This window comes from Mastomys coucha, unplaced genomic scaffold (genome assembly GCF_008632895.1).
Source record: "Mastomys coucha isolate ucsf_1 unplaced genomic scaffold, UCSF_Mcou_1 pScaffold15, whole genome shotgun sequence".
Taxonomy (NCBI): domain Eukaryota; kingdom Metazoa; phylum Chordata; class Mammalia; order Rodentia; family Muridae; genus Mastomys; species Mastomys coucha.
The window spans coordinates 57561202-57579855 of NW_022196897.1; the positions used below are offsets into that span (position 1 = coordinate 57561202).

Below are 18654 nucleotides of genomic sequence, written 5' to 3' on the forward strand. Positions count from 1 at the left end.
CACTGGGATATAAAAATGATTCACCTCACAACCAACAAGGAAACTAACTGAATCTGAGCCTGTTCTTTTGGCCAAATCTATGGTAAAGAATGTCAGTCCCAGGAAGGAGACTTGATAAGTGACACAAGCTGCTCTTCTCCATACAGTATCACGTACATGGGAACAGAGTAATTTCAAAAGCTTACCGCTTTTGGTAAAACTAGCAGAGCTAGTAATAAGTAAGTTCAACTAGGTTGTACTTCAAGTTCAACAAGAGGCATGCACAGAACTCGAATGTAATTTTTATTCAACAGCAATGAACAGCTGAAATGAGTGAAGAGGACAATTTGATTAAAAGAGAAAAAAACAAAACTCAATACCTTTATACTACTATGAGAAAGAAAGAAAAACTCAGAAGTTCAAACAAATGAAAGTTATACACCAAAGCCACAAAACATCGTTGAAAGAAAAAAAACCTAAGCAGATATAAAGGTATTTGTGCCATAGACTAGACAATGTACTAAGGTTCCAACACTTACACTAACCTAAACATTTACCTGAGACTCCTACTAAAACTCCAGTTGGTTTTTTGTTTGCTTGCTTGCTTTTGTTTCTGTTAGGTAACTGACTGGTTCTAAAAGCCAGACTGAAATAAAGAGACTCAGGATACCCAAAATCATCTTAAACAAGAATTGAGTTGGCAAAAGCACACTTCCAGTTTTAAAAGATATCACTAACTACACTGAAGTGTGTGGTACTGTGTTGAGGGCAAAAGTATAGATCAGCAGAGAACTAAGTGTAGAGACACAAACTCACACATTTATGACAGGTTATAAACAACTAGATAAGCACAGGTACACACACTGAATGTGCGTGTGCATGTGAGCATGTGCACACGCATACACATATGTGTGTTTAAAATGATCCAAGACTTTAATGTAGGGGCTAAAACTGTAAACATCTTTCTAGGAGAACACCTTAAAGAGAAGAATTATTTGGTTTGCCTTAAAGTTGCATCACATGGCCTTATGCATTTGGCAATAGTATCAGAGGGAACACGAAGATGAAAAGGGGCTCGCTCTCTAGTACCTCTAGTACCTCATTCCTCCAGCTAAGTAAATCTCATTTCCTCAAACCTCCCAAATAGCTAGCTAGGACCACCAGCTAGGACCAGGTGTTCAGCACATGAGCCTGTGAGGGACATAATACATTCACTCCTCAACAGTGTCTCAGAAAAAAAGTATACATTATGTGACATAACTATGCAAGTTTCTCAGATACAATACTCAAAGAATGGGAGAAACCTCTGTAAAACATTTATCATACTAAGGTCCATTACCCATCCATCACCCATTAAAAACCTTTGTAACTTAAGATTTAAAAACAGGCAAAGGATTTGACTAGATATCCCACCAGAGAAGATATATCAATGATAAGTAGGTATATGGGGAAAAGTTCAGCCATCACTGATCAACAGGGAAATGTAAATCAGAACACTATTGGTATTGCTTTATACACCAACCACAATGCTATACTAGAAGAGATAGTAACCAAATCCTGACAAGGATGGAGAAACTCTATTTCCTATACACTGCTGAGAGGATAAACAGTTGGAAAACAATTTGGCAGTTTCTCAAAGTAAGAAACACAAAATTACCTCAAGAAGGATAAAGGATGAAAACACACTAATCAAAAGATGTAATGCAGCATCTGAACAGACCCAGAGTCAGAAATCATAGCTGTCTCAACAGGTATGGAAAAGGTCTTTGGACAAAGTTCAACATCCTTTCATGACCAATGCTGAAGAAACTAGCAGCAAAGGGGATCAATCCACAGCATTATAAAGGCTGACGACAAAACACTATACTGAAGGAGAAAAAACGAAGCCTTTCCTCTAAAATCAGGAACAAGTCGGTGCCCACTATTTCACTCTCATTCAGTATGGTACCTGAATTATTAGCCAGCCATAAGACAAGAACAAAAAACAAAGGGGCCATGAGAGGAAAGGAACTTGCTCTAATCACTGCTTTTTACAGATAATATGATTCTATTCTTAAACGGACTCTTAAAGCCTCCAGAAAGCTCTTAGATTTTATAGACTTTGAGCAAAGTATTAGGATACATGTTCTACAAACAAAAAACAGTAGCTTTCCTATATATCAACAACAAATACCGAGAAGGAAACTCATGATGGGAAAACACAGTGTAAGATTTAAAAATGTGTGTGGGCATGCAGATAGATACATAGATGGATAAACAATAGACAGATTCCTAACCAAGGAAGTGAAAAAAACTACAATGAAAACCTTAAAACATTACAGACAAATTGGAGTCACTACAAGATAGAGCCCAAGGACTAGTATAATATTGTAAAACTGCTATATTACCAAACACAATCTATAGATTCAACACAATCCTCCATCAAAAGCCAAGTACATTCTTCACAGAAACAGAAACAGAAAAAGAAATGCTACAACATAGAAATATTAATGACGCCAGGCAGTGATGGCGCATGCCTTTGATCCCAGCATTTGGGAGGCAGAGGCAGGCAGATTTCTGAGTTCGAGGCCAGCCTGAACAGAGTGAGTTCCAGGACAGCCAAGGCTAAACAGAGAAGCCCTGTCTCGAAAAATCAAAAAAGAAAAGAAAAGAAATATTAAAGACATCAAGTAGCCAAAGGCACCCTGGGTTTAAAATTTCGAATATATACCACAGACCTGTAACTGACTCAGCACAGCACACTGCTAAGACTAACATGCACAGATCAACACAACAGAAGTACCCACATGGGTCCAGCCAAGTGATCTTCAACAAAGGTGCTAAAAATTCATGTTGGAGAGAAAGACAATCTATTCACCAATCTACTTGGTGAAAAACTAGGTCCCTCTCTCTGTGTTCAAAACTCAGTTCAAAACAGAGCAATGAATTCCATGTAAGGCCTCACACTTAGAAACTGCTACAAGTAAAGCAGGGCACACTTCTTTCCACATGAACAGGCATAGGCAAGGACCTTTTGGTCAAGAAATAATAGCAAGAATTGCCAAACAAAACTGTGTTAATATAGAGAGCTTCTGCAGAGCAAATAAAAAGAAATCAGGTTTCTAAATACTAACGTCTACACAATATAAAAATCATAAAAAGTTAACAGTTTGCCATTAAGCATGTATATAGGGCTCCTGCACAAAAGATACTTTGTAGTTTTAGTGTTTTGTATTGTGGGGGCCAAAGCACACATTATGGTGGTCAATGTACAATCTGTAAGACTTGGTCCTCTCCTTCCAACATTAGTCCGAGGGCTTTTAAAGTCTTATGGTCAAGCCACCTCAACACCAAATATGTTCTAGACCACTTAACACAAAGAATGGACTTTAAATGAGATTAAAGTTGTACTCACTTTTGCTCCAACACTGCAACTCCCGGTGCTTCCGGTGCTCCCAGTAGCAACTCCAGTGAACCTCGCTTCCAGTAATTCTTGCCTTCTTGGATCCAGACTGTGAAGCTCATCCATTGCACCTATTTAGAAGAAAACAAAAAACAAAAAACAAAAACAAACACATACACATGTGTATGTGCACACATACACATGTGTGTATATATATATTACATATTGTGAGACTATAATACAAAATTTACAAATAAACACTCTAAAACAGATTAAGAAACTACAAATTTTTAAAATGTGCACTCCATTTAACAAAACATCTTATAGTAGATTTATTCTTCTGACCATAGCCCAAGGCACACTCAGTTCAGTACACACACACACACACACACAAGCAAGCAAGCACAGTAACAAGCACACATACATAAAAGAAGCTCCACAAAACACTTGGCTACTACAGAACAGAAGTCCTATACAAGCCAGGTGTTGTAGCACATACTTACAAATCTAACACTAAGGAGGCTAGGGCATGAAGATCCTGAGATCAAGGCTAGCCCAGGCTACACAAAGAGCTCTAGCCAGCATGGGTTACTTACATGTAGAGGAATTTTAATCCAGCAACATGGCTGTTCTGGCAAAGGATCACATCCAAAGACCTTCTAGGTCTGTGTGATCTAGCTGGAATACTGTCATGTCCTTAGTGCACACCTTTAATCCCTCTGGCTGAAATACAGACACGCCCTTAGTACACACCTTTATTCCCAAACAATGAAGGTTTGTAGAAGGAAGCAGCATGTCTAAAAGTGACATCTAATTGAGGAGCAGACAAAGTGACAAATCAGAGAAAGATTTGACAGAATGAGTCAGACATATCGGGTACACCCAACTCTCATAAGAAAAGCACAGGAAAGAGAGGCAGCTTAAGAGAGTAGCAGGAGAGGGGTGAGAGGAGAGGGAGCAGTTTTACCATACAGATTTACAAAGACAGGATGCAGTAAAGACAGAACGAGCCAGAGAATGAGAAGGAGCCAGAAGATCAGAACAGACTGCATCAAATTAGAGACCAAGAAGACTAAGTAATTCACTCAGAAACAGAGAAAAGCCAGTATGAGTCAGTCAGCATGGAGAGGAGTTTGAGCCAGAATAGCTGAACTGAACCAGCCAGCCAGAGCTCAGAAAGAGAAAGAGTGATCTTACTCACAGTAAGCCTCCAAAGACAACAAATACATCTGGAGAATATTATAGTTACATACCTCATCTCAAAAACAAAAGAAAAAAGAAGAGTCCTATGCAATGTCAACTCTGTTCTAATGCATTAAAGGATGGGAAGAACACATCAATTGTGAGTCTAAGTGAACTATAATGAAGCACTCTCCTAGCATACATAGGGCCTTAGGGTCAATCCTCAGTGCCTTGAAAAAAGGGAGAAATTTATATTACATTTTACAATAACATACTGTAATTTTTAAGAATACACTGGACTTCATCAAAAATGTAAAGATTAGTGTAAGACATTTCAAATGAAAGGAGAAGCAAAAGACTAGGAGAAAATGTTTCTAAAGCAATCTGAGTGTTGTATACCTCTTTGGTCTGACAACTGGTGTTGCTAATACACCAGGCACTTAGGAAGATAAAGACAGCAGGTTCTACTTTGTCCAGGACCAGACAACAGTAACAAGGTTATTTTCCTTCCAGCTTACTTCCTGCTGTTCGTGCATATGTGTATGCATACATCTTCCAGGACGTAGAAACTTTCCCATATATGCATCTGAAGGGAAAGCATTAAACTAAAAAATGCCTCATTTCAACAGGTCTAACACTTTCAAAGACTTTTTAAAGAAGGAATATATGTGAGTGCCCCTAGCACAAGTTCAGGCACAGAACAGGTGATTTAAGACTACACTGGCAATGCCTGAAAAATCTACCTACAGCACTAGAGATTTGTTAGCTAACTCAAAACCTTATCAGCTAAAAGCACTCAATCAGTACAAACTCTCAGGTCCCTCTGCAGCTCAGATCAATCCTGCATTTTCATAAGGCCCTGTAAGCACTCTGTACCTGAGAAGCTCTGCTGTCAAAAATTTGCCAACCTTCTTGTTTTTTAATTTAAAGAGAGAGATCCTAAGTATTTTGATTTCTGTAGGCCAGTAGGCAAAATCTTGTACACATTTATATAACAAGAGAAAAGGTTTCCACAAACGTCATGGACAAAACTCAAAATAATGGCCACTGAGAAAGGTGTCTTACAAGTCTGCTGATAAAAGGAATGGACTTTTTGAGGGACAGATTATCTCACATCACTTAATAGGGATTTCTGTTCCTAAAATCTCATGTACACTCACTCATAAATACACATATGAAATAAGTCTCTGTGTTTTAAATTTTTAATATAAAAATCACTGCTGCTGTATGTAATGAACCCATGGATAAAAATGTGATCCAGCTAGATTAATCCACTCAAACACTCATCCAGTCCCTATCTATACAAGCAATACGCTTCTATAGTTAGAATGGCCATTCTGAAGCCCAAGAGCTTTACTTAGGGTTCTACATTTCATTATTACATTCTTAGATTTTACTTATATTTACTTTATGTGTGCATTGAGTGTATGCATGTGTATCACATGCATGCCTGTCTCACATCCTCAGGAACTGGAGTTACGGATGTATGTGAGTTAGCATGTAGCCTCTGGGAACTGAACCCAGGTCCTCTGCAAGAGCAGCCAGTGCTCCTGACCCTGATATACTTTCACTGACATACGTATAGCTAAATTATTGATACCAAACCCATCATCTGATTTTAGTTGAAGACATTCATTACTTGGAAAATAGGTGTAGCATTCTACTGGGTGGCTCTTTAGAACGTTTGGTTTGCAATGTATCACTATAGTACAAAATCAATTAAAGGGTCAGTAGAACTTGTCGGTTGTATACCTAAGGAGATTCTGAAACATGGGAGTTTACTTTGAGCTTCCTACACCATCTGAAAAATGCCCCTGAAACTATAGGTGGAGTTAAGAACTACACCCATGCATACATGTGCCTTCTTAATGTGTACATTAGGGCGCAACATCACTACATGTGCATTCTATTTTTATTTTTATTTATTTTATTTTATTTCTGGCTTTTTGAGACAGAGTTTCTCTACGTAGCTTTATCTGTCCTGGAATTTGCTCTGTAGACCAGGCTGGCCTCAAACTCAAGAGATCCACCAGCCTCTGCCTCGATTGCTAGAATTAAAGGAATGTGTCACCAATGCCTGGCATATGCACATTATTTTATCTTCTAGCTTTATATTACATTCATTAAAAAAAAACTGTGGATCTGAAAAAAAAAATAATTTCCGAAAGCAAATAGTATTTGGTAATAGTAACTTGATAATAGTTGGTCCTCTTTGATCATAAAATTTTCAATCTCAGTCTTTAAACAACTGTAAAAACAAACAAAATACTCTACCAAACTAATCCAGTCAGGATCCTCAGCTTTTGTTCTTAACAAATATCTGTGGAAGCAATGGTATCTTAACTCCATGAGAATGAATGGCACTCACAAGTCACATATTCTCTACAAATGACTTGCTGATGAATAACACATTAACAACCATAGGCTTTGAACATCTGACTTTTTAAAATCAGTTTTCAGAATCTGCACAACTTTTATGTGTTCCACACATATTTATCACTACCCACTGTAGCATAGCATAATGAGTTCCACTTCCATTTGTACTTAGGTTGCCTGCAAGTGTTCTACAAAGAACATTCACAAGGTTAATTTTTCTGCCACTTTAAACGTGTGAGTTCTCCAGTAAATAACAACTGAGTAACACCAATAACATCTGTCAAGTCCTCTAGGGCCAGAAGAAGCGCTATAAACTATGTGCCTTGTTTTTAATTTTCTATCAAAACTACCCCAGATGTCCTTAAGTGTTAAAGTTAATTATTCTTGCCAAAAAGCTAAGAGTTTTAAACAAGTCTCCGGACATAACTTTTTTGAGTTCTATAATCCAACAATTTAACTCAACATCAATAAATGACTCTGCTTAGGTAGCAGATGAGTCCACTGGAAACTTTGTTTTAATGGTAACTTCATATTTTTTTTCATTTAGGGAGAAATTATACCATGATGAGATACTTCATTTCAAAATTTCCAATTATAATCCCAAAAGTTGGGAATGTGGTAGTATGTTTACTCTGGTAATGTCAACAAATATACTTCTATCCCAATAATAAAAAACAATCTTTTTTGTTTGTCTGTTATTTAATTCAACAAAGTAATCCAAGTTCCATTCAAGGGCCAAGACTAAAGCTCCATCATAGAGTATATGCTTGTCATGTACAATACTTGGGTTTTAGCTCCAGCACATATGTGCACACACATCACTCAAAGTCCATTTTCTCTTGTTTTGATGGACATGAACTAGTAATATAGAAAACGAGTAACAGAGACCAACAAACAAGAGCTATGACGCTCAGCATACTGTCACATTATAACTATCACTAAATGTTACAAGCTAAGCACAGTATAAAGTGATGAAAATTATACTGTGTGATCTCCATCACAACTACTCAGCTCTGTCACTGTAATACAAAATAAAGTCATAAATTTTGGAAAGATTTAACACTATTTGTGGAATTGAAGTTTCAATATTATTATTCTTCTTTTGATCTTTTAAAACATATTTAAAATGCATATTTAAAGTACATAGTTATGCTATCATCTGAGAGCATGTTTCAAAGATTTCAATCTAATCTAAGTTCTCATTTAACCCTCAAGTGTTCTGTACTCAATTACAAAGGGTAAACCTCTCTAAGAAAAAGTAACACCACCACAACTCATTAAGTTATTACATGGTATTTATACTTTGTAAAAAAATTATAGAACATACTAAAGACATTAACATTCTTAAAGAATATCTTACAATTACCTGACAGTAATCCTAGACTTCTAGAGATCAAGGCAAGAGAATTCCAAGTTCAAGGCTAGCCTGAGCTACATAGTAAGTTCAAGACTATTCTGAGCTATAGGGCAAGACCCTGTCTTACCATCAACAAAAAGAGCATCCTCTAACTACCCTGCATCCCATTATTTTTACTTGCCTAATTGTCAGATATATAGTTGTAAACTCCAAATTTCAAATAAAAACAAGGGCTGAGACTACCTAAATTAGAGATCAACACCAATCTTTATGATCAAAACAGTCTTAGAGAACAAAACTGAAGCACACACATGACTTGAACCCATTAGATCACTATGATGTGTCCCACTCTCCTCTCTGCCTGTGTCTTTCATCAAAGACCAGCAGCTGTCAAAAAGCATGACTTCCCAGAATGGCATAGAGGGTATACTAATTATGATAAATCAGCAGTGCTTACAATTACACCACCTTTGTTTGTAACAAGACTTTTCACTGTATAATTTTTAGTTGCCTAACTCTTCATCTTTGGCAGTCGAAATACAATAAAAATATTTAGAAAGCATGTTTTCAAATTTTACTGTTACCAAAGAACCAAGAATATAAGTCCATTCATTAAAAACCTCTCTAATAAATTCTGCTGCTGCTGAGACATCACCATAAAAATTTTTAAAACCTGAAACGTCCCAAAGTCCAAAAACTAAATTTATTCGAGATTAATTTTCTATTAAATTTGATCTGATATGATGGCTTAGACAGAAGTTTAAGTTTTTCTTCTGTTAATGTTTTTTCATATAATAACTGATATGGCTGAGGACATTTTTATTTTAAAAAAAAGCCAGGATAAACCTAAGAAATCAGTTTAATAAAGTAAAATATTCAACTTAAATAAGTCATCTTTTTTTGCTGTCTTAATGCACTTCAAAGTACAGGGACAAGAACAAAGGAAACAACAAAGTGTTTTTCTAACATTTTAGGGTTAATTCTTACTAGTGTCTTAAAACATCCATTTTAGTCATTCTCCAGGGTCTCACCAGAGAAGTGTGGTTCTCTCTTTTTTTTTTTTTTCAGTTTATCTCTATTTATTTTATGCTGAATTTATTCCCGTGCCATGAGTTTTTGTTTCTTCTGGGATATTTTCTTCTGTGCGACCTCTTCCTCTCTTTTTGGAGCAGTGTGTTCCTTCTCAGTGAGGATCATCTCTATGTGGCAGGGGAGCTCATGGATGGGTTGATCCAGCCATGAGCTCTGTAGGTTCGTAGGCGCATCTTAGGCGCCTTGTTCACCTGGATGTGTTCAATGACTAGAGAATCCACATCTAAACCCTTAAGTTCAGCATTACTCTGCATTTTTAAACATGTGCAGCAAAAACTCAGCACTCTTTTTTGGCCACCATCCCTGTATCCAGCCCCACTGTTGGCCTGGGCGCACCTACCGACTCCACCATTATAAAATAAAACCTTCATTTTCCAACAAGCAACAGATTATAGAAAAAAAATGTAACTGTTAAAAATGCGGAAGTATGAAGCCCAGTCCAAACTCATACATCTTCAACACAGCTCCCTCACCTAAAGCTCAGGCGACACTGCAGAAGAGGGGCTGGGAAGATTATTATAGACACAGAAAATCAGGGGGTTTGCTGTGAGACTGTATCTCCTAGAAATGTCAGAATCTATACCCATGAAATAGCAAACATGGCTGTCTAAACATGAGCTGAGCAAAGAAAACATGAATAGACATGCTGACATGGAATAGGAAAATCTCAAAAGGCCTCAACCCTAGATAAAGACCTAAAGGCAAATAAGGAATGCTGAGAACAGGAGAAATAGTCTATTCCAGACAAGTGTATACCACTCAATAAAAATGGTCAGTCCTAAAACCATACAGACAGGTCGCATTATAGAGTGAGCAGGTTGTATTTAAGACACACACACACACACACACACACACACACACACACACACATACGAGTAAAGGAAGTTGTAGAATCTTCCTCTGTGGTTAAGGAGAGTCGCCGAGGCCAAGCAGTATGTAGCAGGGCAACACCTCCATCAAGACTCTATCAAATACGGAAAGTAGCCCAGAGAGGGCACTGCACTCTAAAAGTAAATCCTGAGTTATGCTGAAGACCCCAAAATACTGAGGTGCCAGAACCGTGGCACGTCTATTACAGAGAGCTACTACACACAGGGAGCAGAGGCAGCCCGAGAAAGAAGCAACGGATGCAGCAAAGCTACAAGGCCACAGCATCTAAGCCTCTGACAACAGACATGGAGCCCTGTAGAGGATTTGGAGTTTTCTCCACTGGGTTTCAATCGTGCTTTGGTCCAGTATTTCCTCACTATGCCCCAATTCCTCAGTTTTGAAAAGGTAATACATATTCAGTGCATACACACACAACAATTAAAGAAAAAAAAGGCCATGAATTTGAAAGGGGTAGATGGGTGGGTTCAGAGGGAGGAAAGGGAAAGGGGAAATTATCTAATTACAGTTTCAAAAAATATTCTAAAATACCCATTTTCACATAATAGATTTTCATTGATAAAGTTTTACATAACTTACTCTGCCGTTAAATCTGAAATTCAATTCCCTATATTAAAACAAAATAGTCTCATGTCTGGCAGTTAAACAACATGCTAAATGAGTACCACAAAAATCAATCAAAAAGTCATTTTCTAACAGCTTTCTCTCACATGAGTCTAATAAAAACATACCTAAACTTTTCTAATAGTTTAGTTAGAAGTCTTCTTTTTAAGTGTTTGGTATATCTAGTTTTTCCCCAAAAGGAAAGAGGTCTCAATTTTCTCATGAATGCAACCTTACCCACTGATTTGAAATACCTCTCTGGTCACCTATCACATTTCACACAAGCAAAGTCTATTTAGATACTTAATTCTGTTCTAGTAAACTATCTCTGAGCTCTATACCTAACCCCTACCCTACATCGAGAGAAAGAGAGAGAGAGAGATTGTACACATACTACAACAAAGTATTTTATCCAAATGATTAGAGTCATAACAGGCACAGTATCTAATGTATATGTTCAATTATATAAGCCTATAATGAGAAGACAGTCTACTCTAGACTCACCTCAAGTTTAATGCGTTATCATTTTAAACACTATTCTTGTAGTCCTCACAGGGAAGAATTAAGATATACTGAGACCAAACTGCACAGGTTGAATCAGAGGCAACTCATTGGATTTCTGCTTCTCTAATACGACTTTTAAAAACTAATTTTAAAAAATGTCTGATAAAGTGGAAATTTCCAGTTTCTTTTGGAAACTTGGTTGTAGCACATGATGTTTTTCTGGAAACTGTCTTTTGAGAGGATGTTTCACTGAAGCAGACACTCAACAGGGCATGAGATATTTTGCTGAAGCAGACACTTTTAGAGAGTGCATGGTGTTTGGAGAGATTATAAATGGAACTCCACAGACAGTGAGATGATGCTTTTGCATTACAACTTTATGCGATGCTTTGCTGGTCTTCACTAGCTGTGCAACATTTCGATAGTCTCGCTTCTTCAATGGTCTTCACTTTGTAGAGAGAAACTTGCCCAAAAATCTTCTAGTGTTATTCCGGCTGCTTCCACTGACTCATGATTTGGCAAGGCCTGGTGGTTTCTGCTGGATGGAGCCATGGTTACTGATTGGTGTTTGGTGTTTCCTATTGGACTGGACTGATGGTATCCTGATAACGAAGAGTTCAGTCACCCCAAAGAACTACTTCAAAACAGGTCCACAATCCCTTTTTCCTATTAACCTTCTTTCTCCTCAAGCTCTAGTCAATGGGTTAGAAGAGAGGCTGAAGCGCTCAAGAACCCTAAATAAAGTAGGTTTAGAAAAGTCTAAGCCTAGAGTCTGGTAACTAGTCTTTCATCAAAACACACACACACACACACACACACACACACACACACACACACACACACACACACTTACTTGCAGGGATAGAGGAGATGACTCAGCATTTGCAACACAAGCCTGAAGCCTAAGTTTGGATCGACAGACGTCTGTAAGCTAACTAGTCTAGAATATGCAACAGAAACAACAGTAGATCTTGTGTCAAAGAAGAACAAAGATGCCAGGCAGTGGTGGCGTACGCCTTTAATCCAAGCACTTGGAAGGCAGAGGCAGGTGGATTTCTGAGTTCGAAGCTAGCCTGGTCTACAGACTGAGTTCCAGGACAGCCAGGGCTACACAGAGAAACCCTGTCTCGAAAAAAAAAAAAAAGAAGAAGAACAAAGATAAGAGCTTATACTGGTGGCAACTGTCCTCTGACATCTACATGCACGTCATGGCACAAACAATACACACACTCTAACTGTGTAGGCTTGGTCAAGTTCCCCCCACTCCTATTCAGCATCCTTATACATAAAATAGAAAAGTGATACAAAATTTATATATCTGTTACACAGTAAAACAAGTTTGTATTTTTGTATGTTGTACTGAATCTGTCACTTAGTGTTCATTCAATAAAATAGGCCTATTCACATGCCAACACAGAGGCGTACACTAGCATATACAATATACATCTCATGATTTATACTCCTTCCAACTTTCTCCCTGGGGTCTGAAATTCCTAGTGGGTAGAATAGCATAGATTTTAATGCTTAGTTTCTCTAATGTCATGTAAGATAATTAACCAAGATCCTTTTTCTCTAGCCTCAGGTTTACAATTTTAATTTTCCCCCTCATGCATTCATACATGAATATACAGCTACATACTTTATACTAGATCTTATTTCTGTATTAACATATAGTTCAATTTTAAAAATAAGGAAATTAAAAAAAGAGGTTAAGTTATATGGTCATTTGTCAAACGTTAAAGACACTCAATTGAGAACACTTTTATTCCAAAAGAAAGTTCTAGAAGAAGTCTGTATGTATAACAGAAAAAGAGAGTGAAGAAAGAGGAGTGAGTGTACAACTGTGTTGGGAGAAAGAATATTCCCCAGTGAAGTGTCAACACAGTCAGTTAGAAACTGAGCTTATGCCGGGCAGTGGGAGCTTATGCCAGCACTTGGGAAGCAGAGGCAGGTGGATCTCTGAAATTCGAGGCCAGCCTGGACTACAGAGTGAGTTCCAGGACAGCTAGGGCTACACTGAGAAACCCTGTCTCGAAAAACCAAAACAAAAAACAAAAACAAAAAAAACCTGAGTTTACATCCTCTCCTCCAAGTACTCACTGCCCATTCATCTTCTCTACTCTTGTTTATTTCCTTACTCTTAAAATAACAGCAACTTTTTAAACAATAAAAGTATAGAAAGCTTCTCCCAAACTCCCACCTCCTAGATCCTACTCCTCACGTATAGGCAGGCATACCTATACAATCATTTAAAAATATTTTCTTTCAATTGTCATAATTCACTGACAAGATTTACTTTATAATGCTAATCATTTGCCATGAGCAAAAGAGTATGTATTTTTATTTTAAAAAGAAGCAATTTCATTTTGTTCTCTTTAGACCCTTAATAGAGAACACAAAACTGAGCCAGGCATGATGCAACACACCTTTAATCCCAGCATTCAGGAGGCAGAGGCAGGAGGATCTCTTGTGAGTTTGAGGCCTACATGGTCTACAAAGAGAGTTCCAGGTGGTTATACAGAGAAACCCTGACTTGAACAAAGAAACAAACAACAACAACAACAAAATACACACACAAATTGCTGACAATAACAAGAAATTCAAAAATGCACATTAATTAAATTTAAACCCCACCTATAAGCCCTAACACCCAATGAAAAACAAAATACTCTGCTTTTTCTTTTCCCCTCTCAGACACTTTTTTATTTCCCCTTCTTTTTCCAACAATAAAGATTATGCATCTTGGTAGCTGTAAAAGTAACTATTTACTTGAAATAATTGTTGTCTCCAACTATCAGCTAACCCAGGCCTCTGCACAATCTTATCTAGGCCTAGAATGTTTTCAGTGTCTGAAATTTACTGCTAAATAAGCTCACCCTTTCCGAGTTCTTTCTGATCTCTCTGGCTGGCTGGTTCAACTCTACTGCTCTGGCTCAAACTTCTCTCCAAGCTTATTGGTTCAATCTGACTTCTCTCTTTTGACCTTTCCTGAACTGCTCTGCTTGACCTCAAACTAACTCAGGCAATGTTTTTTTTTTTTTTAATATTATGGCTCCTTTTCATTCTCTGGCTCATTCTGTCTTTACCTTTGTCTAGCTTGTTCTCTTCAACCTGTCTCTGTAAAACTCTTCCAGTAAAACAGTCTCCTACCTTTTCCCTCTCTCTGGACTGCTCCCTCTTATCCTGCCTCTCTTCCCTTTCTCTTCTTCTGAGAGTTGGGCATATCCTATTCTGTCAAATCTTTCTCTGATTTGTCTGATTGTCTGCCACTCAATTAGATATCACTTTCAAGCACAAGTGTCTCCTACAAACTAACATTACCTTCACTGTTTGGGATTAAAGGTGTGTGTGTGTGTGTGTGTGTGTGTGTGTGTGTGTGTGTGTGTGTATACATACGTGTACTAAGAGTGTGCCTGTTTTCCAGCCAGAGGGATTAAAGGTGTACGGTAAGGGCTGAGCCACACAACAACTAAAACGGGGGTGGGGGTGGGGGGAGAACGGGAGAGTAGTTCCCAGTAAATAACAATCTAGGGATTCACAGTGTGATCAAATATCCTGCAACAAGTACCTCCTTATATTTACAACTTCAAAGTGAAAAAAAGTTGATGATGTGATAGTTTGTGTATGTTAACATACTGCTAAATCAAAGAATATGCATAAAAATTCTTATCAATCCAATTCTCAGTTTGAGTTTATTTTTCATAACAATCATATGTTCAAAAATTCATCAAGTTGTCGATAGCCAACGCCCCCCTCAAAAAAACACAAGCTTTACATTTCGAAAAGTAAAGCCTGTATGTTTTAGAGGAAAAACTAAGAGTAATTGCTCACCAAGCCACAAATGATGTAATAAACTTAGAATTTGTGCACTCTCAAACACATGACTCAGTATTCCTGCTCTCACCTTTTGGGGCTGGAGAAACAGGATCTCTCACTGAATCTGGAGCTTACTGACTGGCCTAGACTGGTTGCCAGGAATGTCTTCAGCTCCCCAGGCCTGGATCACATGAGGATACATCCGCACCTGTCTTTTTACATGAGTACCAGGTATCTGAACTTAAGACCTCCAGCTTGTAAGGCAAGCTGAGGCACTTTTCAACCTGATCCTATCCTCAGCAGGAATTTTTTTTTTTTTTTTGAGCTACTGAATTTGGTTTACTTTAGAGGTATAAATAAGAAAGGTCAACAGTCAGTTCCACTGTCACGGCTTACTTGCCTATCCAGCAGTAAGGACAGACACTCACAGGTCTGCACTGAGGCAATGATTCATTTGTCATCAGCAAAGAGCATGAGACGACAAGTGCAAAGAGGAAAGGCACGAATATAGCACAGCATACAGAACCAAGAGCAATAAGACTGGAAAACTGCTGTCTCTCTGCCATCTACCTATAGATCCCATCTATACTTGGGATCATTTAAGTGACTGATGCTACTATACATAAGCCAAAAGGACAAAACATTATTTCAAGTTGCTACATGAATTAAAAAAAAAAGAATTTGAAATTATTTTGCATGGATACATCATAAAACTTATCACTTACCACCATAGTTGATAATACTACACATGCAAGGTATGACTGAATAATTCTCTGACACAGGAAAAAAATTAATCCTGAATCTATTTTTGTAACATTAGAAAAACTCCTCATTCCACATTGCTATTTGTTTTACAGTGTAATTCACTGCTGGCACACTCCTATAATACCAGAACTTAAGGAACTGAAAGCAGGTGGATCCTGGGTTACTTTGGACTACAAAATGAGACAGTCTCAAAACACAGAAGCTGGGACACAGTTCAGTGATAGAGCATTTGCTAGCATGCATAAGGCCTGGATGGCTGAATCCTCAGCACTGAAAATAACAGTAACTAAAAATAGTAAGATATTGAGATGTTGAGCATCTCTACTGGCATTTACAACAAATCACTCTTGCCTCATGATCTCTCCAACTGTACTTTGTCAGCATGTTGAAAAAGGAAAAGACAAAGTGTATGTTTAAAATGCTGGATGCCTAAAACAAATAACAGCAAAAGCCATAAAAACTAATAAAATATGGTTGGCTTGGGGCAAGCAAGATGGTTCAACAGGTAAAAGTATATGCCTCACAAGCCCAACAGCAATAACTAGAATCCACACAAAGGTAGATGAAAAAAAAAAAACAATTCTACAAATCAATTCTCCAACCACACATGTGCATGGCACACACACATCATCCACACACAATAATAATTTTTTAAGTTTAAAAAAATAGTTGGCTAGATAATTTAGAACAAAAATAGTTGGCTAGATAATTTAAAACAGGCCACAATCTTAAACAGACGCTTTCTTGGAGATGAATATACATGACTAAAAGTCTATGAAGATATCCTGGCCCAGCAATTCTACATGCATATATGCAGAGGAACAGAGAAAACAATGTCAGACCCATTTGCATTCCCATATTTACTACAACACTATCCATAACAGCCAAGACACAGAATCAACCTAAGTGTCACTCAACAGATAAATATATAATGGAATTCTCTCTTTAGCCTTTTAGAAACATCCTCCCAACACGCAAGCATGAACAAACCTACATAAGACATTTGCTAAGTGCCACAAGCCAGGCACAGAAAGACAAATACCTTGTACACATGGAATCAAACTAATTTAACTCACAAGAAAGAACGGATTGGCATCAGTTCAGGTGTAGATTGAGGAAATCAATGCTGGTCAAAGCATAAAGATTCTGTTAAAGTATCCCTCACAGCAGCATTACTATAAGAGGTGGAAGCATTGTAAATGTCATTGGTAGATCAGTGAATAAACATACTGCAGGACTTTACTAAGCCTAACAAAAGAGACATTCTGACACTTGCTGAAATATGGTAAACCTTTGAAGACATTACACTTAAGTAAAATAAGCCATAACAAGAAGGATAATAGTGTATAGTGTATGATTCCACTCAAATAGGAGTAGTCAAACTCAGAGACAGAAAGTGCACTGTGGTGCCAGGGGCTAGGAAGGGATAGGGAGAATGAGCAGTCCTGGGTTTAAGAGCAAAGTTACAGCTTCACAAGATAAAAACAATATGGAAATAGCTATTCAACAATAAAACCACATACAATTATCAGTACTAAATTTAGAAATGATTAAGACAGTTAACTACATGTCATGTATTTCTCACCACAATTAAATGTTTTAATACAATTAACATACTTGCACTGCTACACCAAAAAGAGGGTAACCCTTTTGGCCCTTGACTTTTGTCTATTAAAAGGCAAACATCTGCTTACCACTAACATCCTTGCAAGAGGAACAACCAGTTTGCTTCTTGTATAAAAATCAAATGTCCATGTGCATAGATTAGGTTTCATTTTTATCCATGGCAGACCCATTTATCTTCAATCTATGGCTGTGCTCACACTGCAACACAAGAGCAGTTGCACTAATTCTTTCCAAGAAAGCGTTTGGACTGGGGATGTGCTCAATTGGTTGAATGCATGCCTAATGTGCATGAAGCCCTAGGTTCTATCCCCAACACTACATAAAATGGCGGAGTGGTGTATAGGTGGGAGGGTCAGAAGTTCAAGGTCATCCTGGAATACTTATAAAGTTTGAGGCTGGGGCTGGAAAGATGGCTCAGCTGTTAAGAGCACTGACTGCTCTTCCAAAGGTCCTGAGTTCAAATCCCAGCAACCATATGGTGGCTCACAACCATCTATAATGAGATCTGACACCCTCTTCTGGTGCGTCTGAAGACAGCTACAGTGTACTTACATATAATAATTAAATAAATCTTAAAAAAAAAGTTTGAGGCTACACTGCCTGAGTTAATGGAGACGTTGTCTCAAAAGAAAAAAAAAAAGAAAAAACAAAAAGCAGTACAAGGGTATGGCTATGATTCTCACCTTCTCCACCCCACAAAGGTTTGACAACTCACATCTAATTCCAAAGTAACGGATAAAATGAATAGAAATAAATTAACTATCAAAAACACTGATTCAATTCAGTACCTTTTTGAAAAATAAAGTCAGTTTTAGTTATGTGGCTTTTTATTTTACTTTAATCAGCAAGATGTAGGCACAAGTATAAGTTAGCATACCAAAAATGTTGCACTATGAAATTTCTACACATGTATATCATATATTTTGCTTATATAACATTCTATATTCTTTTACTATCCCAATCTACTCCCCAAAATCTTCTATTTTTATGTGTCTTACTTAGATTTGTTTGTAGGTATTCTAATCTGGAATGAATATATATATATATATATATATATATATATATATATATATATATAAAAGAA

The 18654-nt window shown here is 37.5% G+C and overlaps 1 protein-coding gene across 1 annotated transcript in view; it reads right to left on the bottom strand.

Annotated features, from left to right (window-relative positions):
• Tlk1 (tousled like kinase 1) overlaps positions 1–18654 on the bottom strand; it is a 110923-nt gene that overhangs the window by 70356 nt on the left and 21913 nt on the right. The window contains exon 2 of the mRNA XM_031373203.1: positions 3374–3492. Coding sequence (XP_031229063.1) covers positions 3374–3492 — 119 coding nt within the window. The remainder of the gene's footprint in view (positions 1–3373; positions 3493–18654) is intronic.